Source organism: Nipponia nippon, unplaced genomic scaffold (genome assembly GCF_047370975.1).
Source record: "Nipponia nippon isolate SJK-2023a ecotype South Korea unplaced genomic scaffold, ASM4737097v1 scaffold_4, whole genome shotgun sequence".
Lineage (NCBI taxonomy): Eukaryota > Metazoa > Chordata > Aves > Pelecaniformes > Threskiornithidae > Nipponia > Nipponia nippon.
The window spans coordinates 38,752,263-38,771,145 of NW_028262358.1; the positions used below are offsets into that span (position 1 = coordinate 38,752,263).

An 18,883-nucleotide genomic window follows, 5' to 3' on the forward strand; every position below is an offset into this window, starting at 1 on the left:
TTGGATGAAAACAGTTGCAGACTGAAATAATCATTACTGAGAACAAAACTGAGTATGTTTTAGAAATGAAAAGCGGTTTTGCACAACTGTTAGATCTGTCTCTCACTGCTTTTTGACAGGACGACTCCGCGCTGCTTTCCAAAACGCAAGCCCTAACTCCCTCTAGAGGCGTAATAAGGCAAAACAGACTAAGTCTGCCGCTTAGCACATGTAGCCTGCATCAAGTCTGTAATCTCATAAATGAATGAAAGCTACGTAGACCCATACGGAAAGCACTTATCATCTCATGGGCTTTGAGCATCACCGTTTCACAGTGGTGCTCTTACTTAGTCATGCAAGTGTTTTGCTTTTCCCCTGTCATTTATCTGGTGCCTCTAACTGATGGCTCTGGCTGACTTAACAAAATGCAGCTGGTGTATGCGGTGCGTTCCCAGCGATACACGCTGCCGGAGCTCGGGTGCCGAGCAGCTCCTGGCCCAGCTATCCTTCTTTGTGTTCAGATCACAATGAGATCCAGAAATATGTCCAGATGCTAGCTCATAAGTAAAATGGCCTGTTCGGGGATGTTTTTTGACAGAATCATTATTGTATCTCTTCCCTTTGTGAACCAAACTGTTTAATATTTTGATCAAGATAATGAACTGAAAGGTATATCATCTTCTGCAATGAATGGGTTTACATACGATGAAGCCCCTGCCTGAGATCTGACTTCTCTACGCTGGTTTCAGTGTTGCATCAGTGAAGAAAAGTTGCCGACAAACCCTTGGGAGTCAGTTCCAAACGAGCGTGACTTCCCCGTCACGGTACACCGAAGGGTGCAGCGGACTTGCTGAGTTCAGGCGCATCGGCTGCCGGGTTTCCCTTGGCGGACGCGGCCCCGGGCTGGGGACGAGGAGGGCCACCCGCCTCTGCGCAGCGCGGGGCCTGGGGAAGGTCGCTTCATTGCGCACACAGCTGTGGGCGCCCAACCTCCACGCGCCCTCATTCCGCTTTCATTTTCGTATGTATTTTTTTCCGCTTCCGTGCCAGCGCGGAGGCTGGGCCGGCAGGGAAAAGAGGCAGCGGCGGTGCTGGGGAAGGCGAACCCGGCAGCCGGAACCTCCCGTCGCTTCAGGCTGCTGCGAGGCGCCTGTGCCAGAAGGGTTCCCAGTCTCGTGGTTGACAAGATTTAGGATTAGACTTTTTCTCACTGCCTCGTTCCCTCTAAAAACCAACCAACGAACCAACCCACCCACAAAGTTACTGAAAACACTCCAGCATACTCCCCGTTTGTCATTGGCCGTAGAAACAGGGATAACCGCTTGGCATCACGGGGTGATGTGTTAATGGAAACGTATTGTTAACCCCGCTTCGGGCAAAGGGCTACCCGCTGCGAGAGGCGAGGGGTCTCCTCTCGGCCGGGATGACCGCGCATGGAGCACGGCCGCTCGGCTCCCGCCCGCCGCGGGGGCGGCCGCGGCCTCGGCCTCGGCCTCGGCCCCGGCCCCGCGTTCAAATGGCGGCGGCGGCAGCGCCGCGTCACGTGGCGGCGGGCGGGGCGGCCGCGCGCTCTCTCCGTGGCGGCGCGGGCGGGAGGGAGGATGGAGGCGGCGGCGGCGCTGGAGCGGTTCCCCAGCCCGGGCAAGGGCAGCGGCCTCCGCTCCCGCCGGCGGGTGCGGCCCGGCGACCTGCTCTACCGTGCCGAGCCCTTCGCCTACGTCGTCACCAAGGAGCAGCTGGGCGGCGTCTGCGAGCGCTGCCTCCGCAGGTACCGGCGGACGGGAGGACGCCGCCGCGGCCGCCTCTCCCGCCGGCTCCGCCCGGCCAGCGCCGCCCCTTCCGCTGAGGCGGGGCAGCGCCGCGGCGCAGGCCGGGGGTCGCGGCGGGGCGGGGGTCTCTCTCGCGGGGGAGGCGGCTGTGCCGGGTGTCGGCGGCCGTGTGCCGCGCGGGCGGGCGGGCGGCGGGCTGCCGCCAGGGCTGAGGTGCGCGACTTGCCGCTTCCTCCCGCGCTTTTAGCGAGGGCTCTTTACACGGGCTTTTCTGACAGGGCGTCTCTTCTCGAGCTCGGGACGTTTGGGCAGGAGGCGGCGGTGCCGGAGGTGGCTGGGTGCTGTCCCGGTGCTCGGCGGCGTTTCCGCGGCGGGCTGGAGGCGGCAGGTTCCCCTGGGAGGCCCTCCTCCGCCCGGCGGGGGCAGGAGCGGCAGAGGGCTGCGGGGCGGCCTGTCGCTTCTGGGGGCGAAGGCCTGAGCTGGCCGGCGGAGGTGGTGGGGGTGGCGGGCGCTGCCTGCCTGCCCCCGTCCTGCTCCAAACTGCTTGTGGCCGTGAGGATAAAGTTCTCGTGCGCCGTAGCCCCGCAGGGCGGGCGTCCGTGTGACGGCGAGCGTGACGCTGGTCCCTGCTTGCGTAATGCTCTGCCCTGGGCGCTCGTGGAGGTGACAGCCGTGAGGCAGCAGCCTTCGTGAAACGGGCAGCGTGACGTGGCCGAGTTTCCTGTCACCGGCGCAAGCTTGTCCTGTGTGAGGAGTACGTGGGTTTGAGACGGGCTGAATAAATGCCTGCCTGCCTGCCTGCCTGCCTTCCCCCAAGTCCTTACAAGTGGAAACTGACAAACCCATAGTAGCTTTCTGTGTTTGTTTAAAAACAAAACAAACCGTTTCCTGCCCTTCAGCAGTTTTCCAGCAAGATTGTGATAGACCTGTTTGTAGATCTGTGTATTAATACCTGAAACATATTGGCAGGTAATCCAAACCCATGTATAATTACCAAGACTTGAAGAAGAGAGACAATTCAATACTGCTAGCCTTTTTTTTTTTTTTTTTTCTTGTTTTTTTTTTTTTTTATTGAAACATTCCCAGTGTTTTGCTTCATGTCCTTACAGGGCATCTCAGCTTCTGTTTAAAGAAATGATAATGTGAGCCTCATTTTCTCAGAGAAGTTTGACAAGGTGTTCTACGTCACGCTTGCATCTAACCTCAGCATGTAAAAAAAACCCCCAAAACAACAAAAAAAACCCACAACAAAAACCCCAAAACAATCAAAAAAAGATTTTTAGCTAATACGTCTGTGAAGTCTGACTCGTGATATCGGAGTCCTTCGGGGTGGTGACTGCCTGTACCTTTTCAACTTAAAGTTGTGAGAGGCTGCAGGCTTCAGAAGACAGGCTGAGTGCAGCAACAGGTGGAACGAACATGCATCTGAAGTGTTTGGATATAGAAGTGTAACCAGGGCAAGGTCTGTTTGGAGAAACAGTGGTGTTACCAACTGATACATCATGAAAGGTTATGCATTTGTGTGTTTGGCTTTTTTCTAAATAGTGATATCAGTTAAATTAAAAAAGTTAAATAAGGAAGTTTAAAAATAATTTTCCACCAGTCTAGCTTCCATTGCAAAATGTACTATGGCTAGATAGAGTTTATAGATCAAGACTGTGCAAGCTGACTTTCTTCTTATTCATCTAATTAAAGGCAGTGGCTTCTTATTCAATGGACTTTGTTAAATTAGTGAGTGATATGTATATCCATACATAGGTTGTTTTTTTTTTTTTAATGCATGGAAATTAGAAAACTGGTGAAGTACTGCTGAAGTGGGATGTGGAATCAAACTGTTTCATGAATCTGGTTTTCATTTAATATGCAGTGTGATATTTGTTCAAAGCCAGGTGTCAGAAAAACCTTTACTGCTCATTTCCAAGGCTACAGATAAAAGTCACATTGTCTACTACTGTTCCTGTTTTTCTCTCTGATCTTTAGGTGGCAGTACAGGAACGCAAAATAAAAAAAAGTCTTGTGTTTGACATTGATTTAGCATTTTAGCAATCTTTATATATAAAATCAGTGTTTCAGTCTTTATACTGTGAAGTGTAATTCTATACTTACTTTTGTCTCCCAACTTCTAGTAGTAAATGTTGTTGGATGCAGCTTTTGGCTGCGTGAGAAGTGCTGGGTGAGCCAGAAGATGGGTAATGATGTGCAGAATATCTTATTTCTGGACTGCCTGCTGAGGGGCAGCATGGTCTCACCTGGATTTGGGGTCACTGACTTACCCTGTGACCTTGGCTGAGTGCTTACAGCGAGGGTCTGAGGTACCCAAGCAGGGTAGGGATGGCTGTTGGGGGCAGAGTTTGCTGCTCTGATTCAGAGAGGAAAGCTCGGCGAGTGCAGTAATTCTGCTTAGTCTTATCTCAATTAAAGTGAATATTATTGTGGATTTAAAATACTGAAGTGTTTGTTTATAAACTATATGTTTATAAATATATAACTAGAGTTAGTGCATTTACCAGTAGAAAGACTGACATCTCTTCCTTACTTTATTGGGCTGTTGGTACTATTTGTGTAGTGAAGTTAACATTTTTGGTCAGTGTTATTAGGTCTATGTTGTATGTAGACCAGAGGGCAAATTTTGGTAACTGCCTCCCCTTTTGTGATTTCTTCTAACTTCAGAGATAATCCTGTATTTTCTAATGAATAGATTCATGTTGTTTTTTGTAGAAGGCTGGGCTAAAATAAAATACTCTGCTATAGCTGATTAGATGTGATAGTGTAGCTGTTTTGAATTATGTTCCATTAGCAATTAAAAAAATACTGTCCTGATGTAGAATATGTAGTAAAGATTTGCTCGGAAATATAAATTTTGATAAAGAAGAAAAGTGTTTGACAGCGTGTATTTCTATGGAAGCAGTGTCTTGAGAGAACGCATGGCATTGTGTTGCATGGTGGTACCTTCTTTGTGACAGAGTATCTGTAGTGTTAGGGCCAGTGCCTGGCTGAAAACATGCTGTTTGTGCTTTTATGGAAGTCTGACAAGATTTGGATGGCCAGCATCTGCTTCCAGCAACTTACTGGGGAAAGAACAGAAAAGATTCTTCCTCTGTTGTTAACAAAAGATTTTCTGTATGGCTTCTTCCATGCTTTAATACCTCTTTAAGGTGGGGTCAGTGGCAGTACAGCTTAGTACAGGTTTATGTAGCAGGAGTAAGGGGGTAAAAAAAGCTGTTTAATTTACAAACTTAGGAGCCTTCACTGTATTTTCCATTCTGCTGGACTTTAATAAAGATGGTGAATAAAGCTAATTGCCAGTGATCCCCAGAGGCTTTCATCACCTTTCTCTGTACTGGAAAGCAACTATTACACCTTATTTTTTGTTCTTCTCTATCCTTTACCTAGCTATCAGTCTATAAAGTGACATTTCTTCCAGTCCCTGTTGGCTTAGCTTAATTTAGCCTGTCCACAATTATGTTATGCTCAGTGGGTGCCCTTTATTCATATGTGTGTTGAAACCCTCACAGAACTTGAGCAAGTTAGAAAAGGAGGCTGTCCTTTCACAGGAGCTATACTTGCTCTTTCCTTGTAGATTTTATTCATCCAGGTGATCAATGATCTTACTCTTGATTATAGTCTCAGTTGTCTTGCTAGGGTCATAAGCCAGGCTTGCAGTTAGTATAGTCAAGTGGGCGTGATGATTGAATTTTTTTATTTCCTTAATAAAGCAAAGTACTGCAAACACTGGAATACTTGAGTTGGTTATATGTTTAGAATTCTGCTGTTAATGTTACATGAGATTATAGATGATGTCAGAATAGATCAGAAAATACTGATATTCTCAACTTTCTATGTAAAATTTTAAGTTTAAAGGAAAAGACTTGTTTGATGTCTCTTTTTTTGCCATTAATTGGTGCTCTTTTTAATATTCCTTTTTGTTTAATTTTATGGTTTATTAGAATTTGCTTTTATGTAACTGATCAGATTAGAAGTTCCGTTAAAATCTGGATATAGCCAGTTAATTCTCAATTTAACAAAATAATCCTAAATCAGTACTGACTTTTAATGTAGGACAATTTAACATTTCAAAGTTTGCTTGCACACGCTGATTTATCCGGCTGTCCATTTTATCTGGTGGTGGTGTTCAGTTTGCTCAGCTTGTTAAATCTTTACATGGCTTTTGAAGATGTTCTTTGTCTGATAAGTGAATGCAGAAGTGGCATCTCAGTGCTTGGCAGTTCTCTTCCTCTGTGTATTCAATGTTCTGTTGGCCATTAATCCCTGTGGATTGAGTTTTCTGCAAAGTACATGGTAGTGATGGCACTGCTTGACTTGACTTTCAGATTTTGAATTGAAAATACGATTTTAAGTTGAAGATATACCCAGTCTATTATAGAATGGGAGTCAAAATGAGAGTGAAAGTCAATTACGCCTTTGGTGTTTGTTTGCTTTTTACAGAATATTTCTGGGGTGGGTTGTATTTACAAGAATCCAGTGCAACAAAACTTAAGTCCTGGTTCACGCTTGGGAACAAGCAAACAAACTTTTTAGAATATGTGTCTTAGAGAAAGTAGGAAGAAGAGGTAACGGTAGCCTATTTCCAAATGCTATACCACTTATGCCTTTAAAGGGAAGAGACACTTAAGAAAAGTGAATGTTTGAGAATAGGTAATGTACAACATTACAGACTGAAATAAAAGACACAAGTGTTTCTTGTTTGGGTAAGATCACCGGTTCAGACTCTGGTAATGGAATAAGGGGAAGTACGAATGTGGTTTTGTATGACTGCAGCTTTTGTAAACATATCTAGAGAGAGGAGAAACATCTAAGTTAGGACTGTTGGTAAACTAGCCATGGCAGCAGACACTACTGCAGTGTGGGAAATATAACCAAGAATTTGGTAAATAGCTGGGCAATTACAAAGTGCTAAACACAGGCAAGCAAGTGTATGCTCCTTGCTCTACTTCACCTGGCTTAAAAATAGCCAAATGGACACACCTTTACATTCAGGACTGTGTCTTCAGCATAGACACACTCTTAAATTAGCTGCTGGTTTATGTGGCGGTGGTGGTGGCGGTGTATAAGATGTATAACCTCGTATGAAGTAGAGGAATATAAACAAATTATATCTGATTAGTGGTAAACACAGTGTTGAAACAGTGTGACTATTAGGAGCAGGTATGTTTCTGTGCTTCCAAGGTAGGATAATCCTGGGAATTACATGTTATAACTTGATGTAGCATTTCTGACTAATCAGTTAGGAGTGCAACTGCAGTGCTCTTGTCTCTTGATATATCTGGTTTTGTGTGAAGTAAGGGCAAAGGATGTAAAACAAAATTGTATGTGAGACATGAGTTATACAGAGTATCAGAATTTCAGGTTCCATGTAGATGTGTGAGAATGTTTTCTAAGACCTGAGAAATCACACACCACCACCAGCAGAAGTGTTTCTATCTGTAGCTGAAGAACTAATAGCCTAAAAAAAGTAGCGTTTTCCTAAGAAGATAATCTCCCTCCCCCATGATAGTGAAGGTTGAAGCAACCTTACAAAGAGCAGGATAGAAATGCTTTTTTCTGTCCTCATGCCAGCTGGAGCCATAGGAGAAGTGGCTTCCAGGCTGCTGTCCCATGCTGCCAGGAAAATCTGCAAGAGGAGTGAATAGACTATTTGACTGTGCTTGCCTGCAGTATCTCCTCCAGAGAAGCCTTGAACTTTCCTGTCTAGAGGAATAAAGCTTGTAGCAGAAATTACACTTAAAGACTCCATCTGCCTTTCCTTCTGCTCAGAGTCAGGTTGAAGGTGGGGAAGGACGAAACTCTGGCATTCAGGTTAGCATTCATACTAAGTTGTCCTGCCCTGCCTGTTGATTTGGTTTGCCTCCCTCAGAGCAACCTTTAGGGTTGTCAGGAGTCTCCTGTGTTCCTGTTAGGAATAACCCTTGGTAGGTGTCTTCCTCGACCGTTTTCTTTCACTTGGAGATTTGTTTTGGGAGTGTAATTCAGGTTCTATTTGCTGTAAACCCTCTCGTTTCCATTGCACAGTATTTTTGGCCTCGCTCCATGGCTTCTGACTGCTTTGGATGCTCTGGGCTTGCTTTAGGCAAGGTGTGGGTCCTTGCCAATCTCCTTCTTCCCTTTTTCCCCTGCCTTGTGGCCTCGAGGCTGCTGTTAATGCCTTCTGCTGCTAACCTGGCTTTGCCTCTGTTAATAATAGAAGAAATAAAAAAGGGAGAGGCGTTGTTAAAAATAAATTCTCTGAGGTCAAGTGTTTATTGCCGTATCTGTCATTTATAGAAAATGAATATTTAAGTTTACCCATGCTTTAAAAGTCCCTAGAGGTCTTATGGTGTTGTGATTTTGTGTTTCCAATTTCCATGCTTATACTGCTCTGTAATTTGAAAGGTATTATATCAAAATTGTTGTCTTGTCAAGCTGTGACTGACAATTTAAGTTGTAGTCATCTTAAATTCTTCTGAATTTAGGCTTTACTATGTATCTGCAATCCACAACTGATACTATATTTCTTTTCTGCATAGTGCAGTCCATAATATTACTGTTTTAAAATATTAATATGTTCTGCATGAATATTCTTTGCTTGTGGTAAATGATAAAGCCATGAAAATAAGTTTGTGAATTGGATTATCTTTAGTATTCATTTTCTTAGGGTGAATTGTAATTGTGCAAATACAAAATTAAAATCAGTGCTACAAGGGAAAACATAAGTGATTAAAATATGGGTAACTTCTAGCTAATGTAATATGTAATGACACAATTAGTTTCAGATATGTCCCGAGAAGGTTTTTAATTTTGCGTAAGTTGCTGAAAGTTTTACACTGCATTAGGGAATTTATTGTTTAAATTCTTTAAGAACTATTAATAATATCTTGTCTGTAGGCATTGGAATTCATTAATTGTTAGTGATTGCTTCCATTGTGGCTGTACTGAAAAGCCACTACGTGCTTTTGGCTGCATGGTGTATGGGATGATGCTGTTTTCTCTTGTAGCGTCTACAGTCTTCTTCGGAACCCGTTGCAACAGCTGTTTTGAATTATTCAAAATGATGTAGGTGAGGCTTATAGAATTTTTGGCATGTCTCTCCACCCCCCCCATTCATGTTTTGAAGCGGGGTATGGATCCGCGTGACAGCCTACCTGATGTGCTGGCTAGAGGCTGCTGAAAGGGCAGGTAATTCGGATGGCTCCCGAGTCCTTGCTCTCCTTCCTGCATGCTCCTTCTGCTTCTCATTTGGCAGCTTTGCTGTTTGTCTGACCTATGATATACTGGTGCAGGGAGGTAAACTGGCAGAAAACATACTTTACCAAAATATAAAAATCTTTCAGTGCCTTTGAATCAAATTATGCTGGGTGGAGAGAGGAGCTGAAGTGGCCATTGAAGGGGCGGGTCAAGGTTGGACAGTCAGGGCTGTGCCTTCTGGTAGAAGCTAGGCTGTAGTCTGCTGTAGCTAAAAATGAAACCTTAAAAAGGTTAGTTAAGGGAATTTCCAGGCTCTTATGGGTGTCTTCAGGAGAAGCAGGGCTTTCGGGAGTGCAGGACCGACTGGCTTGTTAGTGTGGAGGAGGATTTTTTTCTGCCTTGTAGCCTGGGTCAGTCCTGGGCAATCAGGCCCCACCTTCATTCCTTTGCCCAGTCATGTTTCTGCCTTATTTTACTTCCCCAGAAGCATTTCGTATCGGTAGTTTCAGTTCAGTAGAAGAAACACTGCAGACATTTTCAGTTGTTTTTTACCACAAAGGAAATGTTTTCTTTTTGGCTGATGTCTTGGTTACATAGGAGTGTCCTGACTTTTCTGGCTTTATTTGTATCACCGATTTTACTTATTTCAGGATCTGTGCTTAATTCCTGTAATCATAATTTTCACAGCGCGCCTCTGCGGTTGAATGGGAGATTTTATTTAGAGGCCAAGGTAAACTTTTTGAATCATTCCCAAGGGTGTGCTGATGACTGTAGGGTCGGTGCCAAGTGGCACAACTGGCTGAACACCAGTGAGTAATTCCTGTGCTAACTCAAGCTGTAATCCCTTGTTCATGCAATATTTAGCTTTCCGGTTTATCATCTTAGCTACTAGCTGCCTTCAGCTCAGGCTTGTCCTGCTGTTAGTTTAATTGCTCAATCTTAAGTGAAATTAAAGACTGATTTTTTTTTTTTTTAAACTAAACTGTCATCTTGGCCTCTGAGTGTCAGAGCACCTGATCCTGCAGTCAGTAGGCAGGAAATAGAGCTTTTGGCTTCACTGGGGAGGGCTTCCCTGGGCATTCACATAGGGTTTGTGTGCTCCCTGCATAATCAGGTTTCAGCATTCAAAGGAAAAAAGCCAGCAAGTGTGTTGAGAAGGACTTCTTAGGAGGGTGTGATTAGGAGTGGTTGTGAGGTAGAAGTGCAGAAAAGGAACAAAAGATCATTATTGAGAAAGAAGAGAGAGTAAAAACACTCTTACCAACTATAAGCCCTTTCTTACGATTCAAATGAATATGGCTCATTCATACAGTTTAATTCAAATGGCTCATTCAACTGCTAGGAGTGTGTGCTAGTGACCTGAAAAGACAATTTCTGTGGTGTTGGTATTCTTGGTAATGGAAAAGATCATGGTAGAACAGGGGGAGAGAAATTGAGGCAAGATGTCTGGTGAAGCATTGCCCTCAAAGAGGAAAGGTTTGTCTCAGGAAGTATTGACCATGAAATAAACTGTGTTTCCTGTGGAAAATCTTTGTTCAGTGTATTTTGTGCTTCTCAAAGGCCAGAAACTTGTGTTTATTTATTTGTCAGGAAAAGCTTGAAACGTTCAAACTGGAGTGCTGTCTTGGTGGGGGTTTTGTTTGGTTTTGTTTGGTTTTGTTTGGTTTTGTTTGGTTTTGTTTGGTTTTGTTTGGTTTTGTTTGGTTTTGTTTGGTTTTGTTTGGTTTTGTTTGGTTTTGTTTGGTTTTGTTTGGTTTTGTTTGGTTTTGTTTGGTTTTTCTTTTAAGTACTGCTTCTCCTTCATAAGACAAACTGTAGCACCTCTTCTTCTTGCTGTAGCCTGGCTGTTCTTTTCCATCACAGAAATAGAGCTTGCAGCTCCTTCTGAGATAAGTGGTGTACTGAGCAACACTTGCTGTGTATAAAAGTATATCTCACAAATTTTACCTCTTCCATTTCTGTGCAACTTGTCCATGTGTGAGGAGTAAATTCAAGCATTGCTTTGCAAATCATTGTGCTAGGAATCTTTATGGAGTATTGTATGGGATGAGAAAGGTTTGTGCCAGGCTAGTGCACTGCAGTTTAATTTCCTCTGAAAAAATTGAGATCTTTTTGATCAAACTCTGGATCCAGATATTCTAAGCATTGGGTGAGTATTGATGTGGGTCTGTACTTTGTGTAGCTTGCTTCGATTTCTGTGGCGCATCGACTCCAAGTCTTCTAGCTGTTGAAAGTACCTTAGTCCAGATTTCTGAAGAAGCAAAAACAGACTGAAAGATTAAAAAGAAAAATTGAAGCGGCACAAAAAAAACACTTCGGAGATTTAGGTTCATAAGTGTCTATGTTGTTTTAGCAAATGAGACTGGCTACTCAGCTATTTACAAATTTTATCCACTTGTCACATTAAAACTGTCTTATTAGTTGATGTTGCTGTACAACAGATGGAATAGCTGTGGAAACAATTTCTTGAAATACTGTATGAAACTCAACATGTCATGATAGATTTATCCGAAGCTTTTGCTCCAGGAAAAAAAAGAGGCTGTGCAGTAATCCACACAACATATACATAACATCAGATGTAAAACAGATATGGCAATGAAATGTATTTTACCTTTTTAATAAAATCTATTACAGAATTGTTATTTTTTTGTGAAGACTGTAGTTTTGGTTTTATTCCCCAAAATAAGCACAGAGTAACGTCTCTTAAGAGTGTCCCTTTCTGTGGCTAAGCCAATAAATGCTGATGAGCACTAAAAAGAGTGACAGGTCAGGCATAATAACCGGAACAGAGTTATAAAGGCTCTTAGTTAGCAATCCAGTTACTGAAACAAGTTAATCTTGCCACTTCTAATAGATACCTAGTATTTTATTAGACATGCAGTCAGTCTGTATATTGCTTATATGTGGGTTTTGCTGCCACTTAACAGCCGTTGCCTCTTTGGCAGTCATTTTGATTGAATTACACTAACTATTTTATGTGGTTCGTGCCTTATTTTGTGTTCTAATAAGTCAAAACTTAGATTTTTTTAATGAAACTCCCATCAGGAGTGTGGATATGCTGAGCATTGCATGCAAAACAAATAGACCCCGCTACAGACTGTGGAAATTTGGGGTGGGGTTGTTTTACTGGACTCATCTTCCTACTGAAAAGTATGCTGACTGGAGAATCCTGTTGCATATATATAAAATATAACATAAGCTGGATTCATTTGTGCTGAGTTAATGCCCCTTATAGGATTTAGGATTAAAAATAAATAAATGTTTGGGAGGTGGTGTGTGTGTTTGTGCTGAGATATGTATTCAACTAACTTTTCATTGATTAGGAAGTTACTGCATTTATCAAGACTTAAGTAGTTTTATTTTTATAATGTTTGTTTTATTCAGTGTTTCAGGAAAGGTTTACCCTTCTGTTCCTGTTCACTGCCTTTATAGAAATTTCCTTTGCAATAATACCTGTCACTTTACTTACGTTTTTAGCTGAAGAGGCTATTGTAAGATTTCTCACTTATAAGGGTTGGTTGTCATTTTCCTCCCTGTCTGCCACCAGGCGAAGCCTTCGTAGACGATCTTCGAAACACAGCTTGGGATAGGGGGTCAATCAAAGCAAAGAATGGCAGTGCTTTCCTCCTTTTTTAATTTATCTCGCTGGTATGTAAAACTGAAGATATTCCTAGCTGATGGGGATATTTTAATGCATGTATGAGGAACACAACAGATGAAGGATGACCTTTTAGTCCAGATATGTAATTGGAGGATTAGAGCCCTTGTTTTGTCACTGGCTTCATCTGTGAAATTAAATAAGGTCTTTCATTGCTTACCTATTTGAGAGAGACTTGAAGTTTATTGCATTCACCCACATACTTAGAAGTTGTTGATAGCATGTAAAATTGAAAATATTTTAATTATATGTTTGTATATCACCTTAAGGGCAATATTTGACCTTAGCCCACTTGAACATCTTAAAAAGTGATTATAGGCAGCAGAAGGCATATCTGCTATAAATTTAATAGTACCACTAGGAAAAAGTCCAACACCAACAGGTTTATACGTATATTTAGAATTAAGACGGCTTTCTAAAATGGCTAAAGTATGTCCTAATTCTGCCAGAGCTGAAAGCTTTGCCGTGTGAAACTTTATGGCCCATGCGATTTGCCAGATCAGAATATTATGGTGCTAGATCATATGATGGTTCCTTCCAGCTTCAAAAGCCATGAAACTTACTTGTCCTTGGGCCAAGAAAAAAGTGTAGGAGTGGGGAAAAAAACAGCTTAACTGATACCATAGAAAACCAGAAAAGGGGCCAGTGGAATCTGAATTACAACAGACTAAAGAAAACGTCAGTGTGAAAAATTGTTTACCTGAGATGGGCCCAGGAGACATAACTAGAGACCTGCTCTAAGGAGAACAGATATTAAATATTTCTGGGAAAAACTGATTGTAAAGGAAGAACATGTTAGGTTTTTTTAAAGTACTGGTCTGCCACGGATGGTATTGTGATATAAATCACTTACCAAATCAAGAGAGAATTTAGCAGATGGAAACTAACAACGTACGTATGGTATGAAGGGTTATGAAACATGCTTTCTGATTTTTGCATGTATGTGTAAAAAATCGCAGAAAGATTTTGAAAGGTGGGACCTACAGTCCTTATTTTCCCTGGAAAGTTAGAAGGCTGTAGCCCCTCTGTGTGACTCATGGGAACATTTAAAAGAATGAAGGGGAAGTGGAAAATACAGTTCTGGGAAGAGATTCATAATTTCTGTACAAGATTTGAATTTCCTGAATGTCGTGGTTTAACCCCAGCCAGCCACTAAGCACCACACAGCCGCTCGCTCACTCCCCCCACCCCAGTGGGACGGGGGAGAGAATTGGAAGGGGGAAAGTCAGAAAACTCCTGGGTTGAGATAAGAACAGTTTAATAATTGAAGTAAAATGAAATAGAATAGTAGTAATAGTAATAATAATATACAAAGCAAGTGATACACTATACAGTTGGCTACCACCCACCGATCAATGCCCAGCATGTCCCCAAGCAGCAATCGCTGCCCGCTGGCCAACTCCCCCCAGTTTATATACTGGGCATGATGTCATATGGTATGGCATAGCCCTTTGGCCAGTCTGGGTCAGCTGTCCTGGCTGTGCCCCCTCCCAGCTTCTTGTGCACTGGGCAGAGCACGGGAAGCTGAAAAGTCCTTGACTGGTGTAAGCACTACTTAGCAACAACTAAAACATCAGTGTGTTATGAACATTATTCTCCTACTAAATCCAAAACACAGCACTATACCAGCTACTAGGAAGAAAAATCAACGCTATCCCAGCTGAAACCAGGACGCTGAAGTTGAGAAGTATCTTAAGGAGAGGATAAAAGCATTTTAAATTAACAGGATTTCTTGATGGAAAAGATCTCTAAGAACTTGTATACAAACTGGTGTGAAAGGAACTGGATTTGGGGCTGGGCAGTAGGAAGTCGTGTCTTTGTATTTGGCCGGGAGAGCTGTGGGTTGGAAGCAGCAACGCTAGACGTAGCTGGAGAGCCTGGAGCTGTTTGCATGGTGGCATCGGGGTGGTTATGCTGCCTGGTGGTGGAAGAGCACGTAGGTATCACGGTCCACACCAAGGAGCGTGGATGTTACCTGCAGTTCTGAGTATGCTGTTTCAAAGTTGTTTCTAGCCTCTTATTTTGTTCCTGAGTGTCAGGAGGAATTCAATTAAAGGACACGTTCTGCCTTTGAACAGGTAGCTCTCAGCAACGTCAGTGTTATGTGTGCACAGAATACAGTGATGTTTGGATTTCTGTTGGGGGGAGCTGGTGTAGGGCTCTGGTCACTTCTCCTGCAGCGTTCCTTCCCTTATTAATCTGCTTTGAAGCAGGTGAAATAATTTACAGAACTCCCAAGTGCTTCAGAAATAATTATGGACTCAAAATCCTTGTCCTTAGAGATTGCCTTGGGGGTTATGACTTCAGGAATATGTCTGTTCAGAACAACTGTACTGTAGACTTACTAATTTTTAATTTCTGTATCTTCTTTTTAACATCCCCCCATGGAGTCTTATAAGCTGTAACTGTCTGTAGACATACTATTTTATGACCCTTGTAGTTAGGGCTGCTTGTGAAGGATGTATTTGGTACTCATTCTCATATGTTCATATAGGCTTTAATTAGGAAATTCATTTCTACTAAAAAGTACTTTACTAATAGCTGTTTGTTATTAATTGAAAGATTATGCTTGCTTTTCTGCTCCATAGCACATAAGGATTCAGTATCAGTTTTAAAAACTGCATTTGTTGGGACATCTCAATGTCAGTCCATTTTACAGCTGGAAGGTAACGACATTTTTAAATATTCATTTTGTTTTCCAGATACAAAGTCACCTGCACTGTGTGTTTACGTCTCTCCCTTTTGCTGTAAATTCTTCGAGGCATGAAATAGCTTGCCAGTTGTCTCTTACACTCAGAAGTTAATGAATGGTTATCAGTTTATTGCAGATAATAACTTAGCTACAAACCATAATGCATGCATAAGCTCATTGTGTAGAATTTTTGCCTCAAGACAACGTTTAATCGGTGGTTGTAGGTTTAGTAATGTCATCCCAGGCTGTGCTTTCCCCCAGGTCTCCACAATGGAAACCTCCTCCTCCCCGCCATCCTGCCCCATTCTGCGAGCAGACGAGGTTAGAAACTTTTCTCAGCTTTGAAATGCTTCCAATTTTGCCACAAACTTTTAGTAGCTTTTAGTAGAGCAGGTGTTTTGGCTTTATCTTGCGATGAGTCCTTGATATTTGTTCCGACTGGTGGAAGTAAATGACCTCTAGTTTTTCCCAAGCTTGTACGTATGAAGTAAAGTCTGTCCTTGATGTGTGTATGTCTTGTTTACTGCTGCTGGGGATGCGAGTTCACAATCGGGAGCAACAAAATCTCTGGACTCACTCCTGCAATTATCTCCTATCAGAATTCCTATCAGAATTTCTAATGAAGAGAGAAAAAGATTTTAATCTTTTTGAACTAGTATGCCTTCTAGAATTAGTAATTTCCAAAAGTGCATTTTTTTGTTCACGTGTGTTTTGTTTTTATGCATATGTATAATTCTTATGCAATAAAAAAAGCTGGATTAATTTTCATTGCAAGAACAGTATGTTCTCTTAAACTTATCTTGTAGCTGAAACAAATAGAAAATTATTTTAACAGTCTCTAAATAATTTAGTTCTTATGTTTGAGAAGTTATTTTCCAACCAACTTTAGATTAAATTAATTAAAAAAACCCTCCATTAATTCCTTCTTCTTGATTTTTATTTTGCAGTTACTGAGGATATATTTAACAAATAAATATGGTGTGCATTTGGGGAAACAAGTTTTATTATAGCAGTAAGGTTACTGCTGGCACTGTGTACTACAAGGTAATATGGTGGTGGTGGGCCATCAAGTCAATTTGTTACTTAATGGGATTTACCACAAAGCTTTGTATGGTAATGGCTTCAATATCAGGCTTTTGGAGGAATCCTTCATATAAAAATTCTGTCTTATTCTATTTTTAAAATGTCATAGCAGTTATTGGAAAAAAGTTTATGACACAGACTATTTTTTTTCTTGCTTCACGTTAGGCTTGTCATCTACTTTGCATAGGTGTGTGTTGACAAAGCCTCTTTGACGGAAAGTTGACTCTCATTTTACATCTACAGCAAGCATAAACATTGTATATTGATGTGATTGTAGTTCCTATAGCACTGTTCATGAGGAGCAATGTTTTCCAATTATGCAGTTTAATTCCCTAGCCTATTTCAGCAGCAGGCTTACTGGAAAGCAAATGTCCCTCCTCCTCATGCTGAAAGATTGTAAACTTCTTAATTATGCCAAAGGGTAGGGGGCTGTCAGTGCAGCTGCTCTTCTTGTGCTTTGCCTTAAACACCCGAAGAGGGGTATTTGGGTGGTGCTAAGGTAGGTATTTCTGGGTGCTGTGTGTGGAGGTCAGGTGCTCCGTGCTTTGTTTCGGGATTACATCCTACAAGCAGAGCCTGGCCCTAAGCGTCTTCAGGAACTGTGGTTCCCTTTCAGCACTGCACCCTGCAACAGCTGCTGGGGCTTCACCCGTGACCAAGACCCTCTGGGGCTTGCTTTGCCGGGGTGCTCCAGGGTGAAAGAGTTCCTTTCGGGAGGGCTGATGTGTCCTGGTTTGTCATGTAAACAAAGCTCTTTCCAAATAAGATGAAGAATTTTTCCAGGACATGTTGCTGTAGTGAGGAGAAGCTGTTCCTGGTGAACACGGGTAGCAGCAGCCCAGGGAGCGAACATCCGAGATGCAGTTTAAAGAGGAAGTAAATGGATGTGATTGTGATAGACACGATTAAAAACAATCTTGTGTACTGTTTTACAATACACTCATCTGAAACTGCATCAGATTAGTGGAAGGAAAAAAGAAATTTCACCACATGAAATATGGTGTCTGCTGATTCATATGCTGGTGTGAGGGCAGGAGGAGTCATGCTTTTATTTCAAGTCTGGATTTTTTGTATGATTGTTTTTCAACACTTAAATGTTTTATATGTGATGAGAGGTTGGTGTTTGTTTTTTTTTTTTTTTGAAGCTGGGAATATAGTCAACAAAAATTTAACATGACTAAAGTAAGAAAAATGCAAAGAATGGGAAAAATTGTTTTTATAACTGGAAATGAAGTTGAAATGTAAAAAAAAAAAAAGCCTTAATAAAAGGTGTCATTGCTCATGTAAGCAAGAAAATGCCTAGTTAGTGTATTTCGGTTTGGTTTTTTTGTTTGTTTGGGTTTTTTTTAAGTCAATATGTCTTGAGAAAGCCTGACATAATAACTTTGATTTGTTTCTAGAATTGGCCTAACACAAGAATTATTCAGGAAAAAAACTACTTTTCTATGTCAGACAAAAACACTATTCTGTTCGCTTTTTTTTTTTTCCTAAGCAACAATTTTTAGTTGCAGTTGTCTTACTTTTCCTCAAAACATGCTTTAAATACTCAACATTAAAGTTAATGGATCTAAAAAGGCTTAGTAGTGTGCTCCGGTTTTTTAATTGTATGGTCAGTTTCACTGAAAAGATGCTCATTGAAAAAAACAATGCCAGACACAGAAACTGTATTTAGGTAGGATTTAACAACATGTTGTTGAACATGCATAAGGAGTCAAAAACTAATTCTCAAGATTATGAATGGCAAATTGATCAAAACCACCCTCTTACATAGTTCTCATTTTTCTGCTGAACCCACGCAGAAGCCACCAAGTTTAATTTTGCTTAACTTGGGGTTAAGAACTGTGCATGAGTCTAATCTGTAGGAACTGGTGATATGGAAGTCACCGTTTTCCCTTTGTGTGGGGAAGACTGAATATTTACATATGGTATTCACACTTGTGGTTTTGAACTATTTGAGTGTTTTTAATCACATCAGAAATGCAGACTGCAAATGCACTGTGTTTGGGAAGAGAAAAGCATTCCACAAGTGTCAGTATGTTGTTACTACCTATTGGATATGCTTAGTATGTTGTGCATATAGTAAAGCCACCTGTCCCATTAGCAGACAGATCTTTAGGCACTATGAGGGTTTAAGGAAAAGCTGTTACAGTGGCGGTAGCACTGCTCTTGATGTAAAGCCCAATATTTTCCTAGTTGCAAATATATTAATCTCTTATCTCAATTACAGTTTCTCTAGATAAGAAGTAAGATTATTTATTTCAATAATTCTGTGGGATTTTTTTTTCCTCAGTTGTGCTGGTGACTGATCTGTTACTTAAGGCTGTAGGACCTAAGACTTAGACAATTCCATCTTTCTTCACAGGTGTTGAATTTCTCCATGTGTGTATATAGATAGATTTAAAAAAAAAAAAGGCGAAATAACACATGAAGTCTGTCTACCCACTTGCAAAATGGCCAGCAGCAAGAAAAGCAAGTGAAAACCACCAAAATTAAATTAACTACAGCTTGATGATACTTTGG

General features: G+C 41.8%; 1 protein-coding gene across 1 annotated transcript in view; it reads left to right on the forward strand.

Annotated features, from left to right (window-relative positions):
• The first annotated feature begins 1,550 nt into the window (after positions 1-1,550).
• SMYD3 (SET and MYND domain containing 3) overlaps positions 1,551-18,883 on the forward strand; it is a 424,868-nt gene continuing 407,535 nt past the window's right edge. The window contains exon 1 of the mRNA XM_087775169.1: positions 1,551-1,747. Within this exon, the coding sequence (XP_087631295.1) occupies positions 1,581-1,747 (167 nt within the window). The 5' untranslated portion in view covers positions 1,551-1,580. The remainder of the gene's footprint in view (positions 1,748-18,883) is intronic.